Source organism: Bos mutus, chromosome 13 (assembly GCF_027580195.1).
Source record: "Bos mutus isolate GX-2022 chromosome 13, NWIPB_WYAK_1.1, whole genome shotgun sequence".
Taxonomy (NCBI): domain Eukaryota; kingdom Metazoa; phylum Chordata; class Mammalia; order Artiodactyla; family Bovidae; genus Bos; species Bos mutus.
Genome location: NC_091629.1, coordinates 51281268 through 51303502, shown reverse-complemented (window position 1 = coordinate 51303502; position 22235 = coordinate 51281268). Strand labels below are relative to the sequence as shown.

General features: G+C 43.2%; 1 protein-coding gene across 1 annotated transcript in view; it reads right to left on the bottom strand.

The window, feature by feature from the left end:
- Positions 1-7390: 7390 nt before the first annotated feature.
- The window catches only part of RPRD1B (regulation of nuclear pre-mRNA domain containing 1B), a 57811-nt gene continuing 42966 nt past the window's right edge, over positions 7391-22235 (bottom strand). The window contains exon 7 of the mRNA XM_005895995.3: positions 7391-10036. Coding sequence (XP_005896057.1) covers positions 9887-10036 — 150 coding nt within the window. The 3' untranslated portion in view covers positions 7391-9886. The remainder of the gene's footprint in view (positions 10037-22235) is intronic.

Here is a 22235-nt window from a genome sequence, read left to right as displayed (position 1 = left end):
CCATTCTTCTGGGAGGGTCTAATTTCTTCTGCTGTCAATCCTATTCAGTTTATTTTAATTTCAGATATTTCACATATCATCTCCAAAATTTGACTTGGATTTTTAAAAAAGTATATGCCCTATGCCTTTCCTCATTACGTTCATGCTTTCCTTTACATATCCTTATGTGTTTATAATATTATCTGTTAAGGTCTTTGTCAGCTAATCCTATCATCTGTGTCATTCTGGATCTGTGGAATTATTTTTCTCCTGACTCTGATCATGTTTCTAATGCTTTGCCTGGTGAATTTGTTTTGCACCAAACATAATAAATTTTAACATTGTTGAGTGTTGGGTTTTGTTGTATTTCTTTAAACATGCTGGACTTTGTTCTGACAAGCAGTTAAGTTGCTTGCAGATCAGTCTGAGGATTAATACTGAGCTTGTTTTATGGCAGGCCAAAAGCAACCTTTACCCTAGGATTACTTGAGCCCCACTTCAAAGGCATGACCTTTGCAGGACTCTATCTATCACCGTGTGTTAGAATGTCCCTTCTCTGGCTGGCAGAGACTTCAACTATTCCCAGAACTATGGGAACCCTGGGAATTACTTGGCATGCAACTTTCTCTTTTTTCTTTCCCTGGTCGCATGGAGTTTAATTCCATGTCCTGATCAGAACTCACCTAGGGGTCCAGGAAACCCTGTGGGATTTTCTGAGCTCTATCTCTGTGCAGCTACCTTCTCTGTTATGTTGTTCAGTTGTTCAGTCACTCAGCTGTGTCTGACTCTTTGTGACCCCATGGACTACAGCACGCCAGGCTTTCCTGTCCTTCACCATCTCCCGGAGCTTGCTCAAATTCATGTCCATCGAGTTGGTGATGCCATCCAATCATCTCATCCTCTGTCGATCCCTTCTCCTCCTGCCTTCAATCTTTCCCAGCATCAGGGCCTTCTTCAATGAGTCGACTCTGCATCAGGTGGCCCAAGTATTGGAGCCTCAGCTTTAGCATCAGTCCTTCCAATGAATATTCAGGGTTGATTTCTTTTAGGATGGACTGGTTTGATCTCCTTGCAGTCCAAGGGACTCTCAAGAGTCTTCTCCAACACCACAGTTCGAAAGCATCATTTCTTCAGCACTCAGCCTTCTTTATAGTCCAACTCACACATCCATATTTGATTACTGGAAAAACCATAGCTTTGACTATACAGACCTTTGTCAGCAAAGTGATGTTTCTGCTTTTTAATATGCTGTCTAGGTTTGTCATAGCTTTTCTTCCAAGGAGCAAGGGTCTTTTAATTTCATGGCAACAGTCACCGTCTATAGTGATTTTGGAGCCCAAGAAAATACCTGTTGCATGTCCATGTAAATTTTAGCTGCCTCGGCCTTCCTGTACCCCTACCTCTGTCTCTTCAATTCAGTGATACAGTGGGTGTCAGTTTCCCCATCTCTGTGCTGAAGGTTGGAGGCATCCTAAATGAGTAAGATTGGTAATCACCCCTTCCTGTGCATTTCCTGTTTCTCAGGAGTCACAGCCTGTGCTTCCTGATGTCCAATGTCTAAAAACATTTGTTTTATGTATTTCATCTGCTTTTCTGGTTGTTTATAGTGAAAGGCAAATCCCACGCACTTAATCCTTCATGGGTGGAACAGAAAATCTCTATCCTAGTTGTTTTCACCATTGGTTTATACTTTAAAATATCATTTATTTAATAGATGGTGGTTTCATTAAAAGTTGTTAGAGACAGTTTAAGAAAATTGTGTTGGAAGTTAGTTCATGAATATTTTTGAGTTTTACAATTCTATCAGGAAGTCTGGCTCTGTGAAGATTTTGTGAAAAGTTGAACTAGGCAAAGATCTTCAAGGTTAACTTGAATTGATCAAGACACAATGCATTACTTAACCTTTAAATTTGTTTTCTTAAAGCATTCAAGATCTTGACAAGGATGCCAAAACCATTCAAGGGGAAAAAAATAATCTCTTTGGCAGATGGTCCTGGGTGAGATAAATGGATATCCACATGCAAGAGTGAAGTTGAACTCTCACCTCACACCATACACAAAAATTAACTAAAAATGCAGCAGTGACTTAAATATAAGAGCTGAAAGTATAAAATTCTAGAAGAAATCATCTGTCTCAATATCCTGATGATTTTCTCTGGAAAACCCTAATATAGCAGTTCTCATCCACTACTCATGGATATGTACATGGTGCCACCACTGTGGAAAAGCATTTGGTGGTTCTTCAATTAGTTAACAGAGAAGGCAATGGCACCCCACTCCAGTACTCTTGCCTGGAAAATCCCATGGATGGAGGAGCCTGGTAGGCTGCAGTCCATGGGGTCGCTAAGAGTCGGACACGACTGAGCGACTTCACTTTCACTTTTCACTTTCATGCATTGGAGAAGGAAATGGCAACCCACTCCAGTGTTCTTGCCTGGAGAATCCCAGGGACAGGGGAGCCTGGTGGGCTGCTGTCTATGGGGTCGCACAGAGTCGGACATGACTGACGTGACTTAGCAGCAGCAGCAGCAATTAGTTAAACAGAGTTGTCATATGGCCCAGGATTTCCACTCCAAAGTATATTGCCAGAAGAATTGAAAATAGGTGTTCAAACAAAAATTTGTACAAGAATATTCATGGCAACACCACTGACAATAGCCAAAAGGTAAAAAACAACTCAAATGTTTGTTGACTGATAAATATTGATGAATATGTGGCATATCTATACAATATTATTCAACCATAAAAAAATAAAATTCTGATAAATGCTATAACATGAACGTTGAAAACACTATGCTGAATGGACAAAACCAGACACAAAGATCACACAATGTATAATTCTATTTACATTATAAGTATCCAGGATAGGCAATGTCATAAAGACAAAAAAGCAAACTAGTGGTTGCCAGGGGCTTGGCACAGGGGCTTCCCTTGTGGCTTAGCTGGTAAAGAATCTGCTTGCAATGTGGGAGACCTGGGTTCAATCCCTGGGTTGGGAAGATCCCCTGGAGAAGGGAAAGGCTACCCACTCCAGTATTCTGGCCTGGAGAATTCCATGGACTGTATAGTCCATGGAGTCGCAGAGAGTCAGACACGACTGAGCGACTTGCACTCACAGGGGCTTGGAATTAGGAGTGACTGCTTAATGACTATGGAGTTTCCTTTTGAGGGGTGAAGATATTCTAAAACTAAGCTGTGATGGTTGCACAATATCATGAATGTATTAAATACCAATGAATCATACACTTTTAAAATGGCTAAAATGGTTAATTTATATCATGTGCATTTTACTACAATTAAAAAATGTGTTCAAGTACACAGAGAAGGATGATTCTTGAAATTACTAAGAAACAAATTAAAGATACGGAAGTGAACTTTTTAAGTTAAAAAAAAAAAAAAACAGTGAATGAAGAATTAGAGGGCGTAAAATAAATCACGTGTGTAACCGTAAGGAAATGGCAACCCACTCCAGTGTTCTTGCCTGGAGAATCCCATGGACAGAGGAGCCTGGCGTGGGCCACATGTAGTCCATGGGTCACAAAGAGTCAGACATGACTTAGTGACTAAACAACAACCACTGTTACAATAAACAGGCAGGCTTATAGAGAATTACAATCACAAAGCAACTTTATTTTTGTCTCCTACTCTCCCTTAAAATCCAACTTGAGACTAGTGTATCCCTTAATTCTAGAAGAAAACTCGGGCCTCTGCAACTTCTCTTCAGTCATGTCCAACTCTTTGTGACCCCATGGACTGCAGCGATGACAGACCTCCCCATCTTTCACTATCTCCTGGAGTTTGCTCCACTTCCTTAGTGCATCTTAGTATCATCCTGTAGTCACATTTGGGGCTTCTCAGGTGGCACAGTGGTAAAGAACCTGCCTGCCAATGCAAGAGACACAAGAGATGCCGGTTCGATTTCTGGGTCGGGAAGATCCCCTGGAGAAGGAAATGGCAACCCACTCCAGTATTCTTGCCTGGAAAATTCCATGGACAGAGGAGCCTGGCAGGCTACAGTTCATGGGGTTGTAAAGAGTCAGACATGACTGAGCATGCACACACACACACAGTCACACTTAAGGTGTGTAACAGTCTCAGTTCAGAAATTTAAATGTCCAATTCGGTTATAATCAAAATGGCTTATCACTTGAAGTTGAGGCTTCTCTAGGCCAGCTGCAGACTGGAAGCCAGCATTAGGGAACTGAGGTCTTGCTTGTGTACTAAGGTTTCTGACCCTTCCAGGGATAGGGCCGTGGGAGTGAGGAAATGAAGGCAAAGCAGGAACAATATCCTGAGTTGAGGTGTTGTGGTAACTGGACCCTGACCTGGCAAGAGTTTTAACTGTGTCTTTCTCCCGTGGACTCCTCCTGCACCCCTCAGGGCAGCTTCTCCCTCCCAGTCCTGCCATCTTCATGCCCAGAGATCCCTCAGGAGTGATGCCCACCCTGTGGCTCTGCTTTCTGCTCCTTTGTCCGCACTGTGAGCCGAAGTTCACCTCCTGGAGGAAACCCTTGCCTCTTGTTCAGGCTCTGAGATGACACGTGTCGGTTTCCTTACACGCACACAGCCTACATCCGGTCCTAGGGAGGTATGCACACACCCCCTCTCCCGCTCTGCCCCATCCAGGCTCCAGGAGTAGAGGCCATACTCACCTCTGTCATCTGCTCCATCATCAAAGCACGCAGCCAGACACAGGTAGCTCATCCTTTAGATTTTTCCAGGCTGGGGTCTGTGTAGTCCACTGGATTGTCACCCTACAGGGGATGCTCATTAAGTTTCCAACCAGGCCCCCTTTCCTTGGCCTTGAGGTGAGGGGCAGCTGACACCCACTACTCTCCCTGAGGAGACTCAAAACACACGAATGGCTCTTTCAAAGTCACACCAAGAACTCTCCTCCTTCTCCTCTAACTCTTCTTTTACACCTTCAGTGTGGGTTAGGGAGTTAAAGAGGGCTTCAGGTTTTTGACTATCTCCATTATAAATTCAGAGTATGTAGTGTCTTCCAAAAGACATGTATTTTAACACTTTGTTACACGCACATTTAAATAAGTACGACCATTATTGAATACAGTTAACAGCCACTGTTGAGCCCCTAATTTGTCCCAGACATGGTATTAGGCCCTATTTTACATCTCATTTAAAGTCGGAAGGACTGATGCTGAAGCTGAAGCTCCAATATTTTGGCCACCTGATGCAAAAAGCCAACTCATTAGAAAAGACTCTGGTGCTGGGAAAGACTGAGGCAAAAGGAAAGGGGGGGGGGCGGCAGAGGAGGAGAGTGCAATGGACATGAGCTCTAGGAGACAGTGAAGGACAGGGAAGCCTGGTGTGCTGCAACTCACGGGGTGTCAAAAGATCTAGACATGCCTTAGCAACTGAACAACATTTAAAGATATTAACAGTTTAAATTCACTGAAAGTTATTAATAGTTATAATTACCTTGATTTATCAATTTCATGAGTTCCCACAGATAACTGGCATTAAAAAATCTACAGAGTGAGGTGGTATTAATAAGATTCTCAGTAGGAAGAAATATTTTGAAACCCTAGTTGCAGAACTGTAGATCTGGAAATGATGGCAAAGGTTATTCAACCTTACTCATTGCCCTTAAGCAGCAGCTGAGGTCCCGAGAGGCTGAGGGACGTGCCCAAGGTCATCAGAGTGACAGGAGATTGGAAGATGGGGGCTGCCATTTGCTGCAGCTCTTGTTTGTGAAAAGCATTAGATACATTCTGATGCATACTGCTAATTTTAATATTTATCAAACCAGTGGTAGAAATGACTTCTTAATGCAAAATAACTATTTCAGAGTCTTAAAAAAATTGAACAATCTGGGCTTTCAACACGAGATAAAGCTGTGAGAATCCTAATCTACTGTACAGGAGAATAATGGATTCTTAATTGAATCTGTGCCTCAGAGTGGAAGAATGGTTTTTAAATGGAAAATCTCACAGAGGTGGTGATGAGAAATGAGTTTAGCTAGATGAATGATCTCAAGAGAAAGTAAGATAGCAAAGCCAGGATGGAGAGCGGCTTTTTCTTAAAGATTTCAAATAAACCAAATACAGGCAGTTTGTACCCAGATAGTGAACTACCGTGCTTACTCTCATCTTCCTAGTCTTGGCACTGTCTCATGTTCTGACCTTTATTGGCTACAGTACCCCAGGGTTTCACAGATATTTCTTAAGAAATAAGTATATATGGTATAATGATGATATTATTACTCTATCAAGTACTGTTGGCAACCCAGGACATGCCATTCAGCATTCTCAGACTTCAGTCCTGCGTTCATTTCCTCGGACACAACAAATCATATGCTTCAGGGCTGGCAGGGTGTCTAGAAATAATTTCAACCAATACAATTCAAAGATGGGAAAACTGAGGCCCAGAGAGGAAAGTAACTTGCCAGGAAGGTCACACAGTTAATGGCTCCCATCACAAAAGTAACGCAGTTTGACAGATTCATGAACTCTTGGGTAGTTCCACCCTCAGCTCTGAGGACCTTGGAGTCACATTTTGTAGCCTGAAGTGTTAATTAAACCTGAGGAATTATGGACTTACTATTTATAGGTAGGAGTGAAGACATTAACTAGGCCATGAAACCTGGGGACACAGAAGGAGATTGTCTCCTGAGATCCACATATTACATCAAGCCTTTATATTTTAAGGAAGAACTTGGCTAATGCCATAGTCTCAACTTTCCAACTCTGATCTTCATCTCGAGTTGCTACATATGTAGCCCTGAAGGACCATGACTGCAGCAGTTTTTTGCATCATGAGATAAACAGATAACTGTACTTCTGATAAAGGCTATTCTCACCAATAACAAAGGTTAAAACCATCCTTCTAAACGTATCAATTGCTTCAAAGGACTGTATTTCAAACCGTTTTTCAATATTTTGAATTTTAACTGGTAATAGTCAATATGGTCTCATGAATGTAAAAGTGAAAAGGAAGCCACAAAAAAATACTTTTTTATCTCCCATGTTTCTTTTTACTGTTCAGAGTGGCTTTCACTGTACCGCCAGCATCAAATCTCTCTTAGGAGGCCTGGTGGTACGAACAAAAGCACTGAAATCAAAGAACTTCCAAGTTTTAATCTGCCAGAGACTGTGTGGTACTAGAGAAAGAGTCATGTGACCTCTCCATCCCATTTCTGTACAATGAGGATAAAACTCTGGAGGTACCTCTCCTGGATACTGTGTGGACTGGCTAACTGACCCCCTGGAAAGAACCAAAAATTCTATGTAACAGCTGAGTATTTATGGGCCACTAACTGTCACAAAAACTCCTAAGAGACAGGATTCTGTACAGATAGTACAATCTCTATTGGTAATTACTAATTACCCACTGATTACAAAGAAAGTTTTGAGGGTTCCCTAAGAGGGAAGGGAAAAGAAACACTGTACAATGTTGTTCAACAACACCATCTTTATTCAAAAATATATATCTATGAGACATTTCAGAATATACTGCTACCGCCAATGGCAGCCTATACTTCTAAATAAAGTCCTAAATTAATATACAAATTTAAGCTTTAAAAATATTCTTTAAGAAAAAAAACAAAAACAAAAACAAAGGAAGATTGAAGACTTTCTGAGGAACATGACCTAAAGGAAAGGTCTTGGAGGCCGATGGATGTCCTAAGTGTAGGAAAACACAAAACAAACCCCCACCCCCACCCCACCTGGTCACCTCATACACACAAGGAGAAAGGGTCATTTAAATTAAACAAACGAAGTAAAAAGTACACTTGGGGAGGATGTGGGAGAATTGAGAGTTAAAAACCAAAAGCATTTCATTGGGAAAAAAAAAAAGGACTAACCTCCTTATAGGAAGTCTACTAGTAACAGGTGTTAAGAGGCCAACACATTCATTTACATAATTGCTACAGTTTCATTTCTTGCTCTTGCTGTAATAATTACGCACCAATCTCTAGTCAAAGACTCAATCAGATAAAACACAGCAGTGGGCAAAATCCATTATGTTATATAACATTTTCATCTAGCTGATGAGACCAAATGCCTTCTCCACCTTTCTGGTTGGTTTGTGACTGCTAAGACGCGCCTCCTTTGAAAGCACAGAGTGCGCCCACGGCGATCTGTTTGGAAGCGGCTCGCCTGCAAGACCACAGCAGCACACCACACGGGGAGGGCTTATATGCAGATACAGCAAAGGCTGGAATTCATTCTGCAATTGTGCTAAAGTCATTTACTGCCCTTTGGCCTCTGGGAGAAACACTTTACAGACAGACCCATTAATTTAATAATGACAGGACGACAGGCAGTGTCGATATGTAACCAACACACAGTCCGTATTCAATCTGAAAAATAGCTTAAATGCTACGAGGTTCTACAGAGTTAAACTGCATACCTGCTGTGACTTTTCCTTGTTTTCACTTCATGGCAGGCAGGAGAGCTTCCTGAAGGGAAGCCTGTTACACTTCTAAAAACAGACATCATCATGCTCTAACATGTTGAACATGTAGAATCACATGTAATTGGCTTTTTTGGTAATCCTGAAAAGAGCAACTCAAAATGATGGAAATTCTGAAGCCCCCTCCAAGGAATTCCTTTTATAGCTTTTGGATTTCAGCCTCAGGGCTCTAATTCCTATTACACTATTAGGGCGAATTGTTTTCTGCCCTTTCCAATGTCAAAAATCAGCCCGCCAAATGAGAATGATTTACAGACAGCAGGCCTAGCCTTTACTAAAAGTAAGATAAAAATCCTAACTACATCATACAGTCATAACGTCAGCTGGCATGATAATGGAATTAAGACCCCCCCAGTTAATATCCCTCACTCTCCCCCTTCCCGAGATGGGTTAGTCAGCGGCACCTAACACAAAGCACTCCTCCTCCCCGGGGCACAAGGACACATATAGTGGCGTGAACTGAAGGACAGACAAGCATGCAGCGTGTCAGGTCTGCAGGGGAGAGTTTCAAGTTTAGTCACCATGCTGTGGACAAGCACCCACGCAATGAATTAACTGGTAGTGTGTGCCCTATTCCCCCAAAGAAGGGGTCAAAGCAACAGCAGAACCCGGACTCCCAGAAAGCCTTCAGTTTCAGGGGCCCACTGTGCCATTTCTAATAACTGCCTTCAAGCTTTCACAATGTGGGGCAAGGATAATGTTTCTAGAAACGTGCTCCTGACCAGAGGTTGGGACCCTTGATCAGAGCAGCCTGGGAAGGTTGATAGGAACCTTGAGGAAATACCTTATTTTTGATTCATGCTTGTGATCCCCGTGAGTCTGTCTGTCTCGGAACTGTGGCTTGATGTCCCAGATCAGCTTTGAATCTTTACTGCTAGATTCTCTAGTATGCTCACAGAACACATGCACCTAACCTCTGACAACACATTGCCAGAAGTCACAACAAGGGAGAATCTGAGATTTGGCAAACTCTTTATGGCGAAGACGCTCAAAACAGTTGTGCCTCCAACCTCTGGGGTGGATGGCAGCCAGGAAAGCCAACGATTCCAGACCTGAGTCCCTTGGCGGAAGCCTGCCCTGAACTTGAACAAGCCCAGCTCGAAAAGGAGCAACTGCTTTCATGACACAGTGTCGTCATGAGGGACAAGATTCTTCTACACATGATTTTCGTAACTTCTTAGGCGTACAGAGTGGGCTAAAAAGGGAAAACCAACAGGGGCATGGAAACATGAAGTGAGTTTGTATTCTTTCCAAGTATACACTGAAACTGGATTCCATTTGCCACTGTTCTCAATTGTGCTCGACAGAGGAGAGGCGGGAGAGGGAGGAGAATCAGAGTCTGTGGTTCTTTCTTGAGGATGGGGGCCGACTGAACGAGGGACAGAACCAGGGGCTTCCAGGTTATTTCCAACCATGACGCGCCCTCTTCTTTCTGCTGGTACAGATGGGAATCTGGGGCATGACACCTGCCCTAGTCAGTTGAAAACAGGTCACCAGCAGAGGGCAGGGGGGCCAAGCCCCCTGTGACGTTGGGCAGCAACGAGAGGTCTGGCAAGCTCTGAATGTGGGACTTGAGTTCCTTGCGGACCTGGGTTACCCGAGCAAGCTTCTGTTTATATTCCTGAGGAGACAAAGAGTTACGTTAAGGACAAAGAGAAAACAAGCTTCTGTTTATGGTCCCGAGGAGATGATGCAGTTACGTTAAGGAGCTGATACAGATACTCTCAGCCTCCTGGCCTGTGCTCCTGACCAGAGAGCCCCTCACACATTCAGCTAAGCTACCAGGCTCAGGTTTTCAAATGCTCAAAAGCAAGACTGTACACAAAAAATGAAAGCTCTAGAGTTCGATACTGGAAATAGTGAATTAAATGGTATTTAACTGAGTGTTTGAGATCTGGAAGTAAAAAGTGATGTTATGTATTTGTAGTGTCTTTGGTGCTTATCTATTTCAAAATGCTCTGTAAGATAATGCTTGAGCTTTACAATTATTTTGAAGGCTCCACCTAGACATGACTAGGAAAACCACTCTAGAGGTAACTATTTTCTGTGTTAAACTTAGATTAACCCAGAGTTAGCATCTTCATAGACAAGGACTTCAGAAGCTCAAAATTCCCACCGCCACCGCCTGGTTCAGGACTTCCTTGTTCCACACGTAGGCACTGTAGCAAGGCCCTGCTGAGGCCTTCTGGCAGTCACCCCTAAACATGCCCCTGGACTTATCTTTCAGAAGCCCAGCTTTCATCAAGTCCCTCCTCTGATAAAGGGAAGCATAGGGCCACACTATCTCCATGACTGATCTGAGTGCAAGGTCTTCTAAAATTAGCTCCTGCCCACATGCTGCACAGGCCAGAGCCTGCACTGGCCGTTTGTTCAGGATCCCCCTAAGCCTGAGGGGCTCTTTCTTCTCCTGGTCTCGGCAAGGTCCTGACTTTGCTCCTTCGCCAACTGCTGAGTCCCGCCTCTCTAGGAAAATCTTTCCTCCTCATCCAATACACTGGTCCCCCTCTCCGCTGGCCTTCCTGAGCACTGCGCCCCTCATGGACTGCTCTGAGGTGCTCTCTCCACATGTCAGAGTTCTACGTTCCTCTAAAATACGACTCCCTTGATGATAGGAACTGAATATACTATTTTCTTTCCTCAGCTCCCAGCTATAAGGTCTTGGGTAACAACTCTAGGCCAGAGGACATGCGTGGTTTATGGCTCCTTTGGGGCTCGACTTTTTCTTTTTTCACCCTCTTCGGTGTTTCCGCAAAGACAAGGTGGCTCCTGAGACGGGGCCCTTGCTGACTAAAGCCTCTCCTCCAGGAACATAACAGAGCACTGGGCTGAGACACAACGCCCTGGGCTTAGTCCTGGCTCCGACTCCCAAGTTCCAGTGTGACTGTGGAGGTGTTCCCTCCTTTCCTCCATCCTTCTTTATCTGAAAATGAGGGAAGTGGAGTACCCATAAGGTTTTTCTTCATGTTCTAGATTCCTTCATGCCAGACATCTTCCACATACTTAGAGAGGCAAAAGGTTTGAAGAAGAGTGATAAGATAGGAGATAGGTTAAAAAAGAACACTTAGCTGAAGCTGTAAAGACAAATTCCAAGCAAGGAGTGGGAGAGGGAAATGGGGAAATGAGCAGGGAGGCTCTGCCCCTATGTGACTGCTGGCAGTCAGCCTTCCCCCTGAAGTGACAGCTGCTCACACAAGCCCTCAAACAGAGACAAGGGGCAAGTAAAGAAAGGCAGCTCTTCTGATAGCCCCTTCCTTTCCTCTGAGACTTAACACAACTAAAATAATGACTTGTATAAATTATTCCTAGTAACTCCCCCAACAAACCAGTAAGCATCAGAAGGCAAGGACCAAACCCAACTGCCTCCCCAGCATCCACCATGCCCAGCAGTGCCCTGCAAACAGTAAGTATCTACACAGCTGCCCAATGAATTAACAATATATAAAAGATAGGATTATGTACCAGTAATTACCTTTCATTCTTGAAACAAAAAACTGATTTCAAATCTGAGGACCTATTAATAAAATGTCAAAGTTCTCTGCTCTTCCTTCTACAAACAGTTTTCTCCTCTGGTTTTACAGACATCACAAGAAGCTAACAGAGGACACCTATTCTCTGTTACTGGACATGGATTCATTTATTGAACTTCTCCTGAATTCTAGTACAAAAAGGGTAATAGTTACCCCTTGTTCCCTGTGACCATCCTCTGACCAAAGCTGACACATGAAAGCCACCTCAACTCACAGCCATCCAGAGTAGACAGAGAGCACTTCAGTTGAAGGAGGAATTCCTCAAGGACAGTTTGAAAATCACCGACTCCCTGGAGAGGTGACCTAGGATCAGAATCCAAGGGTCCCTACTCTCGGGTGATCCTCAGACTAATTTAGCAAGTCCACCTGAGATCAAAAGGTGGTTGATTGGATTAACACTCCCACACCATCTTAAATTCAAACAATTCTCATCTTAAAAAAAAAAATCTCATTTGTTCCTCTTTTAGGAGTACAAGAGGTGGGAGGGTATCTCATCATGTTTCAGTTCAGTTCAGTTCAGTGGCTCAGTCGTGTCCAATTCTTTGCAACCCCATGAATCGCAGCACGCCAGGCCTCCCTGTCCATCACCAACTCCCGGAGTTCACCCAAACTCATGTGCATTGAGTCGGTGATGCCATCCAGCCATCTCATCCTCTGTCGTCCCCTTCTCCTCCTGCCCCCAATCCCTCCCAGCATCAGGGTCTTTTCCAATGAGTCAACTCTTAGCATGCATGAGGTGGCAAAAGTATTGGAGTTTCAGCCTCAGCATCAGTCCTTCCAATGAACACCCAGGACTGGTTTCCTTTAGAATGGACTGGTTGGATCTCCTTGCAGTCCAAGGGACTCTCAAGAGTCTTCTCCAACACAGTTCAAAAGCATCAATTCTTCTGCGCTCAGCTTTCTTCACAGTCCAACTCTCATATCCATATATGACTACTGGAAAAACCACAGCCTTAACTAGATGGGACTTTTCTTGGCAAAGTAATGTCTCTGCTTTTGAATATGCTATCTAGGTTGGTCAAACTTTCCTTCCAAGGAGTAAGCGTCTTTTAATTTCACAGCTGCAATCACCATCTGCAGTGATTCTGGAGCCCAAAAAAATAAAGTCTGACACTGTTTCCACTGTTTCCCCATCTATTTCCCATGAAGTGATGGGACCAGATGCCATGATCTTCATTTTCTGCATGTTGAGCTTTAAGCCAACTTTTTCAGTCTCCACTTTCACTTTCATCAAGAGGCTTTTTAGCTCCTCTTCACTTTCTGCTATAAGGGTGGTGTCATCTGCATATCTGAGGTAATTGATATGTCTCCCAGCAATCTTGATTCCAGCTTGGGCTCTTTCCAGCCCAGCGTTTCTCATGATGTATTCTGCATATAAGTTAAATAAGCAGGGTGACAATATACAGCCTTGACGTACTCCTTGTCCTATTTGGAACCAGTCTATTGTTCCATGTCCAGTTCTAACTGTTGCTTCCTGACCTGCATACAGGTTTCTCAAGAGGCAGGTCAGGTGGCCTGGTATTCCCATCTCTTTCAGAATTTCCCACAGTTTATTGTGATCCACACAGTCAATGGCTTTGGCATAGTCAATAAATAAAGCAGAAATAGATGTTTTTCTGGAACTCTCTTGCTTTTTCCATGACCCAGAGGATGTTGGCAATTTGATCTCTGGTTTCTCTGCCTTTTCTAAAACCAGCTTGAACATCTGGAAGTTCATGGTTCATGTATTGCTGAAGCCTGGCTTGGAGAATTTTGAGCATTACTTTACTAGCGTGTGAGATGAGTGCAATTGTGTGGTAGTTTGAGCATTCTTTGGCATTGCCTTTCTTTGAGATTGGAATGAAAACTGACCTTTTTCAGTCCTGTGGCCACTGCTGAGTTTTCCAAATTTGCTGGCATATTGAGTGCAGGATTTTCACAGCATCATCTTTCAGGATTTGAAATAGCTCAACTGGAATTCCATCACCTCCACTAGCTTTGTTCATAGTGATGCTTTCTAAGGCCCACTTGACTTCACATTCCAGGATGTCTGGCTCTAGGTGAGTGATCACACCATCATGATTATCTGGGTCGTGAATATCTCATCATGTTTAGATTGCTATTATATTCTAGACATCATTAAAGAAAATTCATTTTAATGAAAGGAAGTATGTTCCACATTAAAGTCCTCTTTTCATAGCACTCTGAAAGTGGATGGATCAGGCCCACACCTCCTTGTGACCCAGGGAGGTCTTCTTGTTTTCTACCCACAGACATTTCTATTTTAAGGGCAGGTTCATGAGTCTAGGAGGAGGGCATCACTAGACAAAGGATGAAAGCAGGAGCCGATGAACAGGATTAAAAAAAAGAGTTGCAAGATACAACATTAATATATAAAAGTCAATTGCTTTCCTATATATTGGCAATGAACTAGTGGAATTGAAATTAAAACCCAATACCATTTACATTAGTCTTTAAACAATGAAATAAGTATAAAGCTAACAAAATATCTATGACATCTACAGGAGGAAAACTACAAAATTCTGATGATCGAACATAGAAGAGGTAAATAAATAGAGAGATATTCCACGTTCGTGGATAGGAAGATGCAATTCTCTTACAATGTCAGTTCTTCTCAACTTGATCTGCAGATCCAAGGCAATCTCAATCAAAACCACAGCAAGTTATTTTGAAGATATAAACAAACTAATTCTAAAGTTTATATGGTGAGGCAAAAGATTCTGAAGAGTCAACACACTATTAAAAGAACAAAGCTAGACACTACTTAACTCTAAGACTTAACTTTAAGCTGTTGTAATCAAGAACGCAATACTGGCAAAAGAACAGACAAAAAGATGAGTGCAACAGAACAGAGGGCCCAGAATATATCAACAGTCAACCGATCTTTGACAAAGGAGCAAAGGCAATACAATGGACAGCAGATAGTATTTTACATACAACATCAACAACATGATCCATGAAAGAAATGACAAACTGGATTTCATTAAAATGAAAAATTTCGACTCTAGAAAAGACTGCCAAGAGAATGAAAAGATAAGCCAGAGAGTGGGAGAAAATGTCTGTGAAAGACATCATATGTCATCAGGGAAATGCAAATTAAAACAATACCGAGGGCTTCCCTGGTGGTCCAATAGTTAAGAGTCCACCTTGCAATGCAGGGGATACAAGTTTGATCCCTGTTCCAGGAAGATCCCACATGCCTCAGGGCAACTGAGACCATCTGCCACAACTACTGAGCCCGTGCTCTGGAGCCTGTGCTACTGAAGCTCACACACCCTGGAGTCTGTGCTCTGCAGCCACTGCAATGAGAAGCCCCCATACCACAATGAAGAGTAGCTCCCACTCACTACAACTAGAGAAAGCCTGCACACAGCAACAAAGACCCAGCACAGCAAAAAATAAAATAAACATTAAAAACAACAACAGCATTGAAATACCACCCCATACCTGCTAGAATAGTCAGAGTGCAGAAAAGACATCACCACATGTTGGTGAGGATGCAGAGCAAGAGGAAGGCTCAAATACACCACTGGTGGGAATGCAACATGGTACAGCCACTCTGGAAGACAATTTGGTAGCTTCTTACAAAACCAAACATACTCTTACCATACGACTATGCTTGCTGGTATTTATCCAAAGGAGCTGAATATCTGGGCCCACACAAATACCATCACACCACCGTTTACAGCAGCCTTATTCATAATTACCCAAAGCTGGAATCAACCAAGACGCCAAGTAGAGGAGTGGATAAACTCTGGTACATCCAAACACAGTATTATTCAGCACTAAAAAGAAATGAGTACGTCAAGGCTGTATATTGTGACCCTGCTTATTTAACTTCAATTAAATAAGCAGAGTACATCATGCAAAATGCTGGGCTAGATGAAGCACAAGCTGGAATCAAGATTGCTGGGAGAAATATCAATAACCTCAGATATTGATGACACCACACTTATGGCAGAAAGCAAAGAGGAACTAAAGAGCCTCTTGATGAAAGTGAAAGAGGAGGTGAAAAAGCTGGCTTAAAATTCAACATTCAAAAGAGGTGAAAAAGCTGGCTTAAAATTCAACATTCAAAAAACTATGATCATAGCATCCAGTCCCATTGCTTCATGGCAAATAGATGGGGAAACAATGGAAACAGTGACAGACTTTGTTTTCCTGGGCTCCAAAATCACTGCAGATGGTGACTGCAGCCATGAAATTAAAAGACGCTTGCTCCTTGGAAGAAAAGCTATTACAAACCTAGATAGCATATTAAAAACAGAGACATTACTTTGCCAACAAACGCCCATCTAGTCAAAGCTATGGTTTTTCTAGTTGTCATGTATGGATGTGAGAGTTGGACTATAAAGAAAGCTGAACACAAAAGAATTTATGCTTTTGAACTGTGGTGCTGGAGAAGACTCTTGAGAGTCCCTTAGACTGTAAAGATATCAAATGAGTCAACGCTAAAGGAAATCAACCCTGAATATTCATTGGAAGGACTGATGCTGAAGCTTCAATACTATCGGCCACCTGATGTGAAGAGCTGACTCACTGGAAAAGACCCTGATGCTGGCAAAGACTGAAGGCAGGAGGAGAAGAGGATGACAGAGGATGAGATGGTCGGATGATATCACCAACTCAATGGACGTGAGTTGGCAAGCTCCGGGAGATGGTGAAGGACAGGAAAGCCTTGCGAGCCGCAGTCCATTGGGGTTGCAAAGAGTCTGGACATGACTAAGTGACTGAACAACAAAAATAAATGAGCTATCAAGCCATGAAAAGACAGGGAGAAACTTTAAATGCATATTATTTCTGAAAGAAGCCAATCTGGAAAGGTTAACTACTGTATGACTCCAATTATATGACATTCTGAAAAAGGCAAAATCATGGATACAAAGGTTGGAGGGAGGAGGTAGGGATGAATAGGTGAAGCAGATGATTTTCAGGGTAGTGGAAACACAATAGTGATGAATTACACATCGTCCAAACCCAAAGAATGTCCAACAGCGATGTGAACTCAGGTAACTATTAATTTGGTGTCAGCATAGGTTCATCAGGGCTTCCTTGGTGGCTCAGATGGTAAGGAATCCACTTGCAATGCAGGAGACCTGGGTTCAATCCCTGGGTTGGGAAGATCCCCTGGAAAAGAGAACAGCTACCCACTCCAGTATTCTAGCCTGGCGGGCTACAGTCCATGGGGTTGCAAAGAGACTGAACAACTTTTACTGCTCACTATGTGGGTTCATCAGGAGCAAAAATGTACCCCATCTGGAGGACGTAGATAGTGGGGGAGACAAGACAGGTCTGGGGATAAGGGAGTATATAGGAAATCTCTGTACCTTCCTCTTAATTTTGCTGTGAACCTAAAACTGTTCTGAAAAATGGTGAATCGGCCAACTGGTTAAAATGTATCAGCAAGAGCCACTAGGTACATACTCTGAATATCTAAATACAGGTAAAGACTGCCTTTAATACTGTTAAAACATCCCTGGACAGGGGGAGAATAAGATCCCACAAGCCATATGGCACAGCCGAAAAAACAAACAAATAAACAAACAAAACTGTTAAAATATGTAGCTGCTTAACTGGGACAGCTGAATGACCCCACTTAATGCCTTGAGGAAAGACAAACAATTCACCCCAAGCTCTAATTAGGTCAAACTGAGGCTATAGTAATTTTATAGTCCCCTAAATAAAGGAAATGGCAACCCACTCCAGTACTCTTGCCTGGAGAATCCCATGGGTGGAGGAGCCTGGGGGCTACAGTCCACGGGGTCGCAGAGAGTCGGACACGACTGAGCAACTCCACTTTCCAAACAGATTTAGTAGTAACTGACTCTGTGATATCCTAACCGTTTTTTTTTTTTTAATTAGAGTCAGCCTTTTCCCAAGTGTATATATGTACAGCTTGTGTCAGAGTCTGTGCGACCCCATGGACTGTAGCCCACCAGGCTCCTCTGTTCATGGGATTATCCATGCAAGAATACTGGAGTGGGTTACCGTTTCCTCCTCCAGGGGATCTTCCCAACTGAGGGACTGAACCTGCATTGGCAGGCAGATCCTTTAATACTGAGCCACCTGGGAAGCCCTTAATGCTGCCACTGACCAACAGAAAATTAAGCATGAATCCAAATAAAACTACTTCCCCAGACACAAATCCAGCATTTACCTGTCTCTACGTCTTCCCTCAGTAGGGGCAGGGCACACCCTTGATAGCTGCCTTCCTGTTATTCTCTTAGGTTCTAAACAGGCAAAGGAGACAGACCTCAGGAGAATCCAAGCATCTTTTTCCTCAAGGTACACTGTGTTTTCTGACAACTAAGACCCACAAGCTCGGCAAGGTTCCACACTGAGCCCTCAGGAACTCCTGTTCTCAGCAGAAATCAGGAATTCTTTTCAAGACACCATGAAACCAACTTCCAGGTGATGAGACCCATTCAAATTCTTTTGACTCACTGAAGTGTGCTGCATCCCACAATCTCTTCAGCACACAGACAAATGATGCGACAAGGTGGTCACATGCTGTTTGCTTAAAATACCTTAGACCTGTGTATAACAGAGGACTCAGCCTTTAATCTAAGGCTCCCACTACCCTTCCTGGTCCAGGAACTCGAGAGATGGAGCCCTGCACCATTTACACCAGCAGATGCCACCCCTGCCCTGCTCCTGTTTCTCAGTCTTCTCTCCCCACCAGCTGATTCACCTCACCCACACTTCACACGGCTCTTTTTCACACCTGTATCTTCAGACACTTGCCTTTTCCTCCACTACCAGGCAAGCAAGAAGACAAGACAAACCCAGGAAGCGCTGTTGCTTTGCCTTCCCTGCTCATGCATAATTTACACTGGGGTGGTGGCAGAGGCGAAGCGCTGAGCTGAATCCGCCGTTCGCTACAGGCACTCACTGCAGCAAAACACGCCCCCACCGACCCCCACCATGGGGAGCCATGAAACAGGCAGGCGTTCTACCAGACTTGCGGCTACTGCTGCCCTGGTGCAGGATCCTGGAGGGGAGGTAGTGCAGGGGGAAGCAGGCACACATGATGAACTGCCTGGGTTTCTGTGATCGCCAAGAAATGCTGAAAACAGAGAAGGTAAAGGACGGAGGTGTGGCTCTAAGACTGAGCCTAGGATTTATGTTCCTGGCAAAACTCTGGAATTTTGCCTCAAAGATTCTTTGAACCAGAAGTAGAAAATGTGTCCAACATCCCCCTGCTTCCTATGGATCCAGCTGACACTGTGGGAACACAGCCCAGCACAGCACATGGAGACAACTGGCCGAGGGAAGCAAGGCTGACACATTCTTTGCCTTTTTTGGTTAGAGGGGTAAGCCAGAGCTGACATGCTGCAGATGAGCTGGGGGATAAGACGGTTAGAAATGACAGGGGCCAATGTCGCAACGACCTTTCGAGGGGAATTTCACTTTCAAAACAAACAAAAATTGTAAGCATTTCCTCTAGCAACTCATGTAAGAAATACAGATCAAAATGTAAACTGTCAAACCTACTTTTTTCTCCTTGCTAAGAAGTATTTACACAACAAAAATTGTGTTAGAAATAACACCAAAGGCAGGGGCTTGATTTGATAAGATTTCCAGTAACAAGATGTCTGTTTTCCTTTATCTTGCCCTGTTGTGCTATAGGACACATGGTATATAAAAATCACCCACTGCCCAGCTACTTCCAATTAAGAATTATAAAGGGTTATTATGCATGAAGAAGTTTATGAAGGGCCCTGTTTGAAACGTGACCTGCCACACTGAATTAAAGTCAAAGAACGGCTTCATCACAGGAAAGCCAAGAGAGCCAGGCAGAAAGGGAAAGCTGAGTCTTGCCCCAAGGTTACTTAACATGCCCCCTCAGCCCTCTTGTCTTTCCAGGAGGCTTAACTCTATAGTTGCTGATGCTATAGACTTAGAAATCTACACTTAGAAATCACAGCTTCAACTTAAACTACAACTAATTAACTCATCCTTCATTTTTTATGGGAAAATACAATATCTAAATCTTTGGGCTGAAAATAAGAATGCTGCTTTTAATTTTTCTTCAAGGATCTACATGGGAACATTAAAAACCCATCGCTAACTCGCACCTCTCTCCCAGCCAGCTCCATTGCTCCATGTGACTTAGTGGCAGCTGCAACATTTCAGAATGATCCCTTCTGAGGTGTCACAGCAGGGCTGGAGCTGCTGAGTTAAGATGCTGGGGAAGATACAAGGGAAAGAGAAAGCTGTGGCTCTGATTCTAGTCTTCAGTGGCTTTCAGCTCTGTTACCAAAACCAATAATAAAGGGGCTACTACTGCTGGGGCTCCGAGTGGGCTACCTCAAAATGGCTATACCATGGCATATTAATTATTTGAAGTTGCATGAAAAGCACTGATATAAGAAATTAAAAAACAAGAAAAATTCTGATCCTCTTCTGTCTCCCTGAAAAGCAGGAAATAAATCTCTCAAGTGAAAGGTTCGCTTTCTGCATCTGGAGGTGGAAAGACAGACACCCTTATTGTCAGAGACAGGAATTCAGAGCTGAGAAGCCTGTATAAACAAACTCTGTTACTTCTCTGATTCACTACCCCACACTCAAATTCTGTTTAGATTCTTTTCTAATTAAGCACCCAAAGCCTAAGTTTCTTTGTGCTGTCATTCCTCACAAATTTACTATGTAAAACATATAAAAGCTGCCTGCTTTGGTTACTTCTTAGGTCTCATTTTTAGAAGACCTCTGTGTATATGAAAAAAAAAGACAAAACATTTCTTTTTTTCCTCTTAATCTGCCTTCTGTCCTTTTTGTTTTTCGTTTTAGTAGTACAATCACAAGAACTCAAGAGGAGCAGAGGGGGAAATTCCCCCTCTTCAAAAGTACCCATAGTGTTTCCCAGGAGGGAAAGTGACAAAATGACTATAATTCAAAGTATTCGCAGAGCAATACATTACTTTACCAACAAAGGTCTGTCTAGTCAAAGCTATGGTTTTTCATAGTTATGTATGGATGTGAGAGGTGGACCATAAAGCTGAGCACTGAAGAATTGATGCTTTTGGAGTGTGGTGTTGGAGAAGATTCTTTAGAGTCCCTTGGACAGCAAGGAGATCAAACCAGTCAATCCTAAAAGAATTCAGTTCTGAATATTCATTGGAAGGACTGATGCTGAAGCTGAAGCTCCAATATTTTGGCCACCTGATGTGAAGAACTGACTCATTGGAAAAAACCCTGATGCTGGGAAAGATTGAAGGTAGGAGAAGAAGGGGATGACAGAGGATGAGATGGTTGGATGGCATCACCGACTCGATGGACATGAGCTGGAGCAAGCTACAGGAGTTTGTGATGGACAGGGAAGCCTGGCGTGCTGCAGTCCATGGGGTCACAAACAGTCAGACACAACTGAGGGAATGAACTGACTGGCGGAATCAAATGGGAACTGGCTTCTTAAGCTGGAAATCATACCACAAAGTGTTTTTGGAGTATTTCTTTCTCCCCAGAAGACCCTCTACACAAAAGGTTTAAGGGAGCTTCTACTATCACAACAAAAACCCCCTTCTGAGAGGGATTTGCAAAAGCAAGGGAAGAAGAATGAAAAGTTACTATGTATCATGTCCAACTCTTTTGCAACTACAGCCTGCCAGGCTCCCTCTGTCTGCTCCATTCTCCAGGCAAGAATACTGGAGTGGGTTGCCATTCCCTCTTCCAGGGAATCTTCCCAACCCAGGGATCAAACCTGGGTTTCCTGCATTGCAGGCAGATTCTTTACCATCTGAGCCACCAGGGAAGCCCAACACACAGAATTAAACTAATAAAAATGAAACTAACAAAAATAAAATCCATTTTGCATGCATGTGTGCGAAGTCATTTCAGTTGTGTCTGACTCTTTGTGACCCTTGGGACTGGAATCCACCAGGCTCCTCTGTCCATGGGATTCTCCAGGCAAGAATACTGGAGTGGGTTGCCATGCTCTCCTCTACGGGATCTTCCCAACCCAGGGACTGAACCCACATGTCTTGTCTTCTGTATTGGCAGATGGGTTCTTTACCACAAGTGCCACCTGGGAAGGCCAAACTCCATTCTGGGACTGGGCAAATTTTCAAATCTTAATGTAATCATAAAGCTAAAACTTAAAATTGAACAGATGCCTGTGAAAGTGCTTTAAAAAGAGACTAATTTTAAAATGCACCTGGGTCCCTCAAAAATGCTTATACCAGTTATACAATGGGTCCCTCATACAAAACCAGGTAAAACCAAACCACTAATGCACAGGAAGTATATTTATAATTAATTCATTTTTTAAAAAGTTAACCTTCAAAAAACATAAGC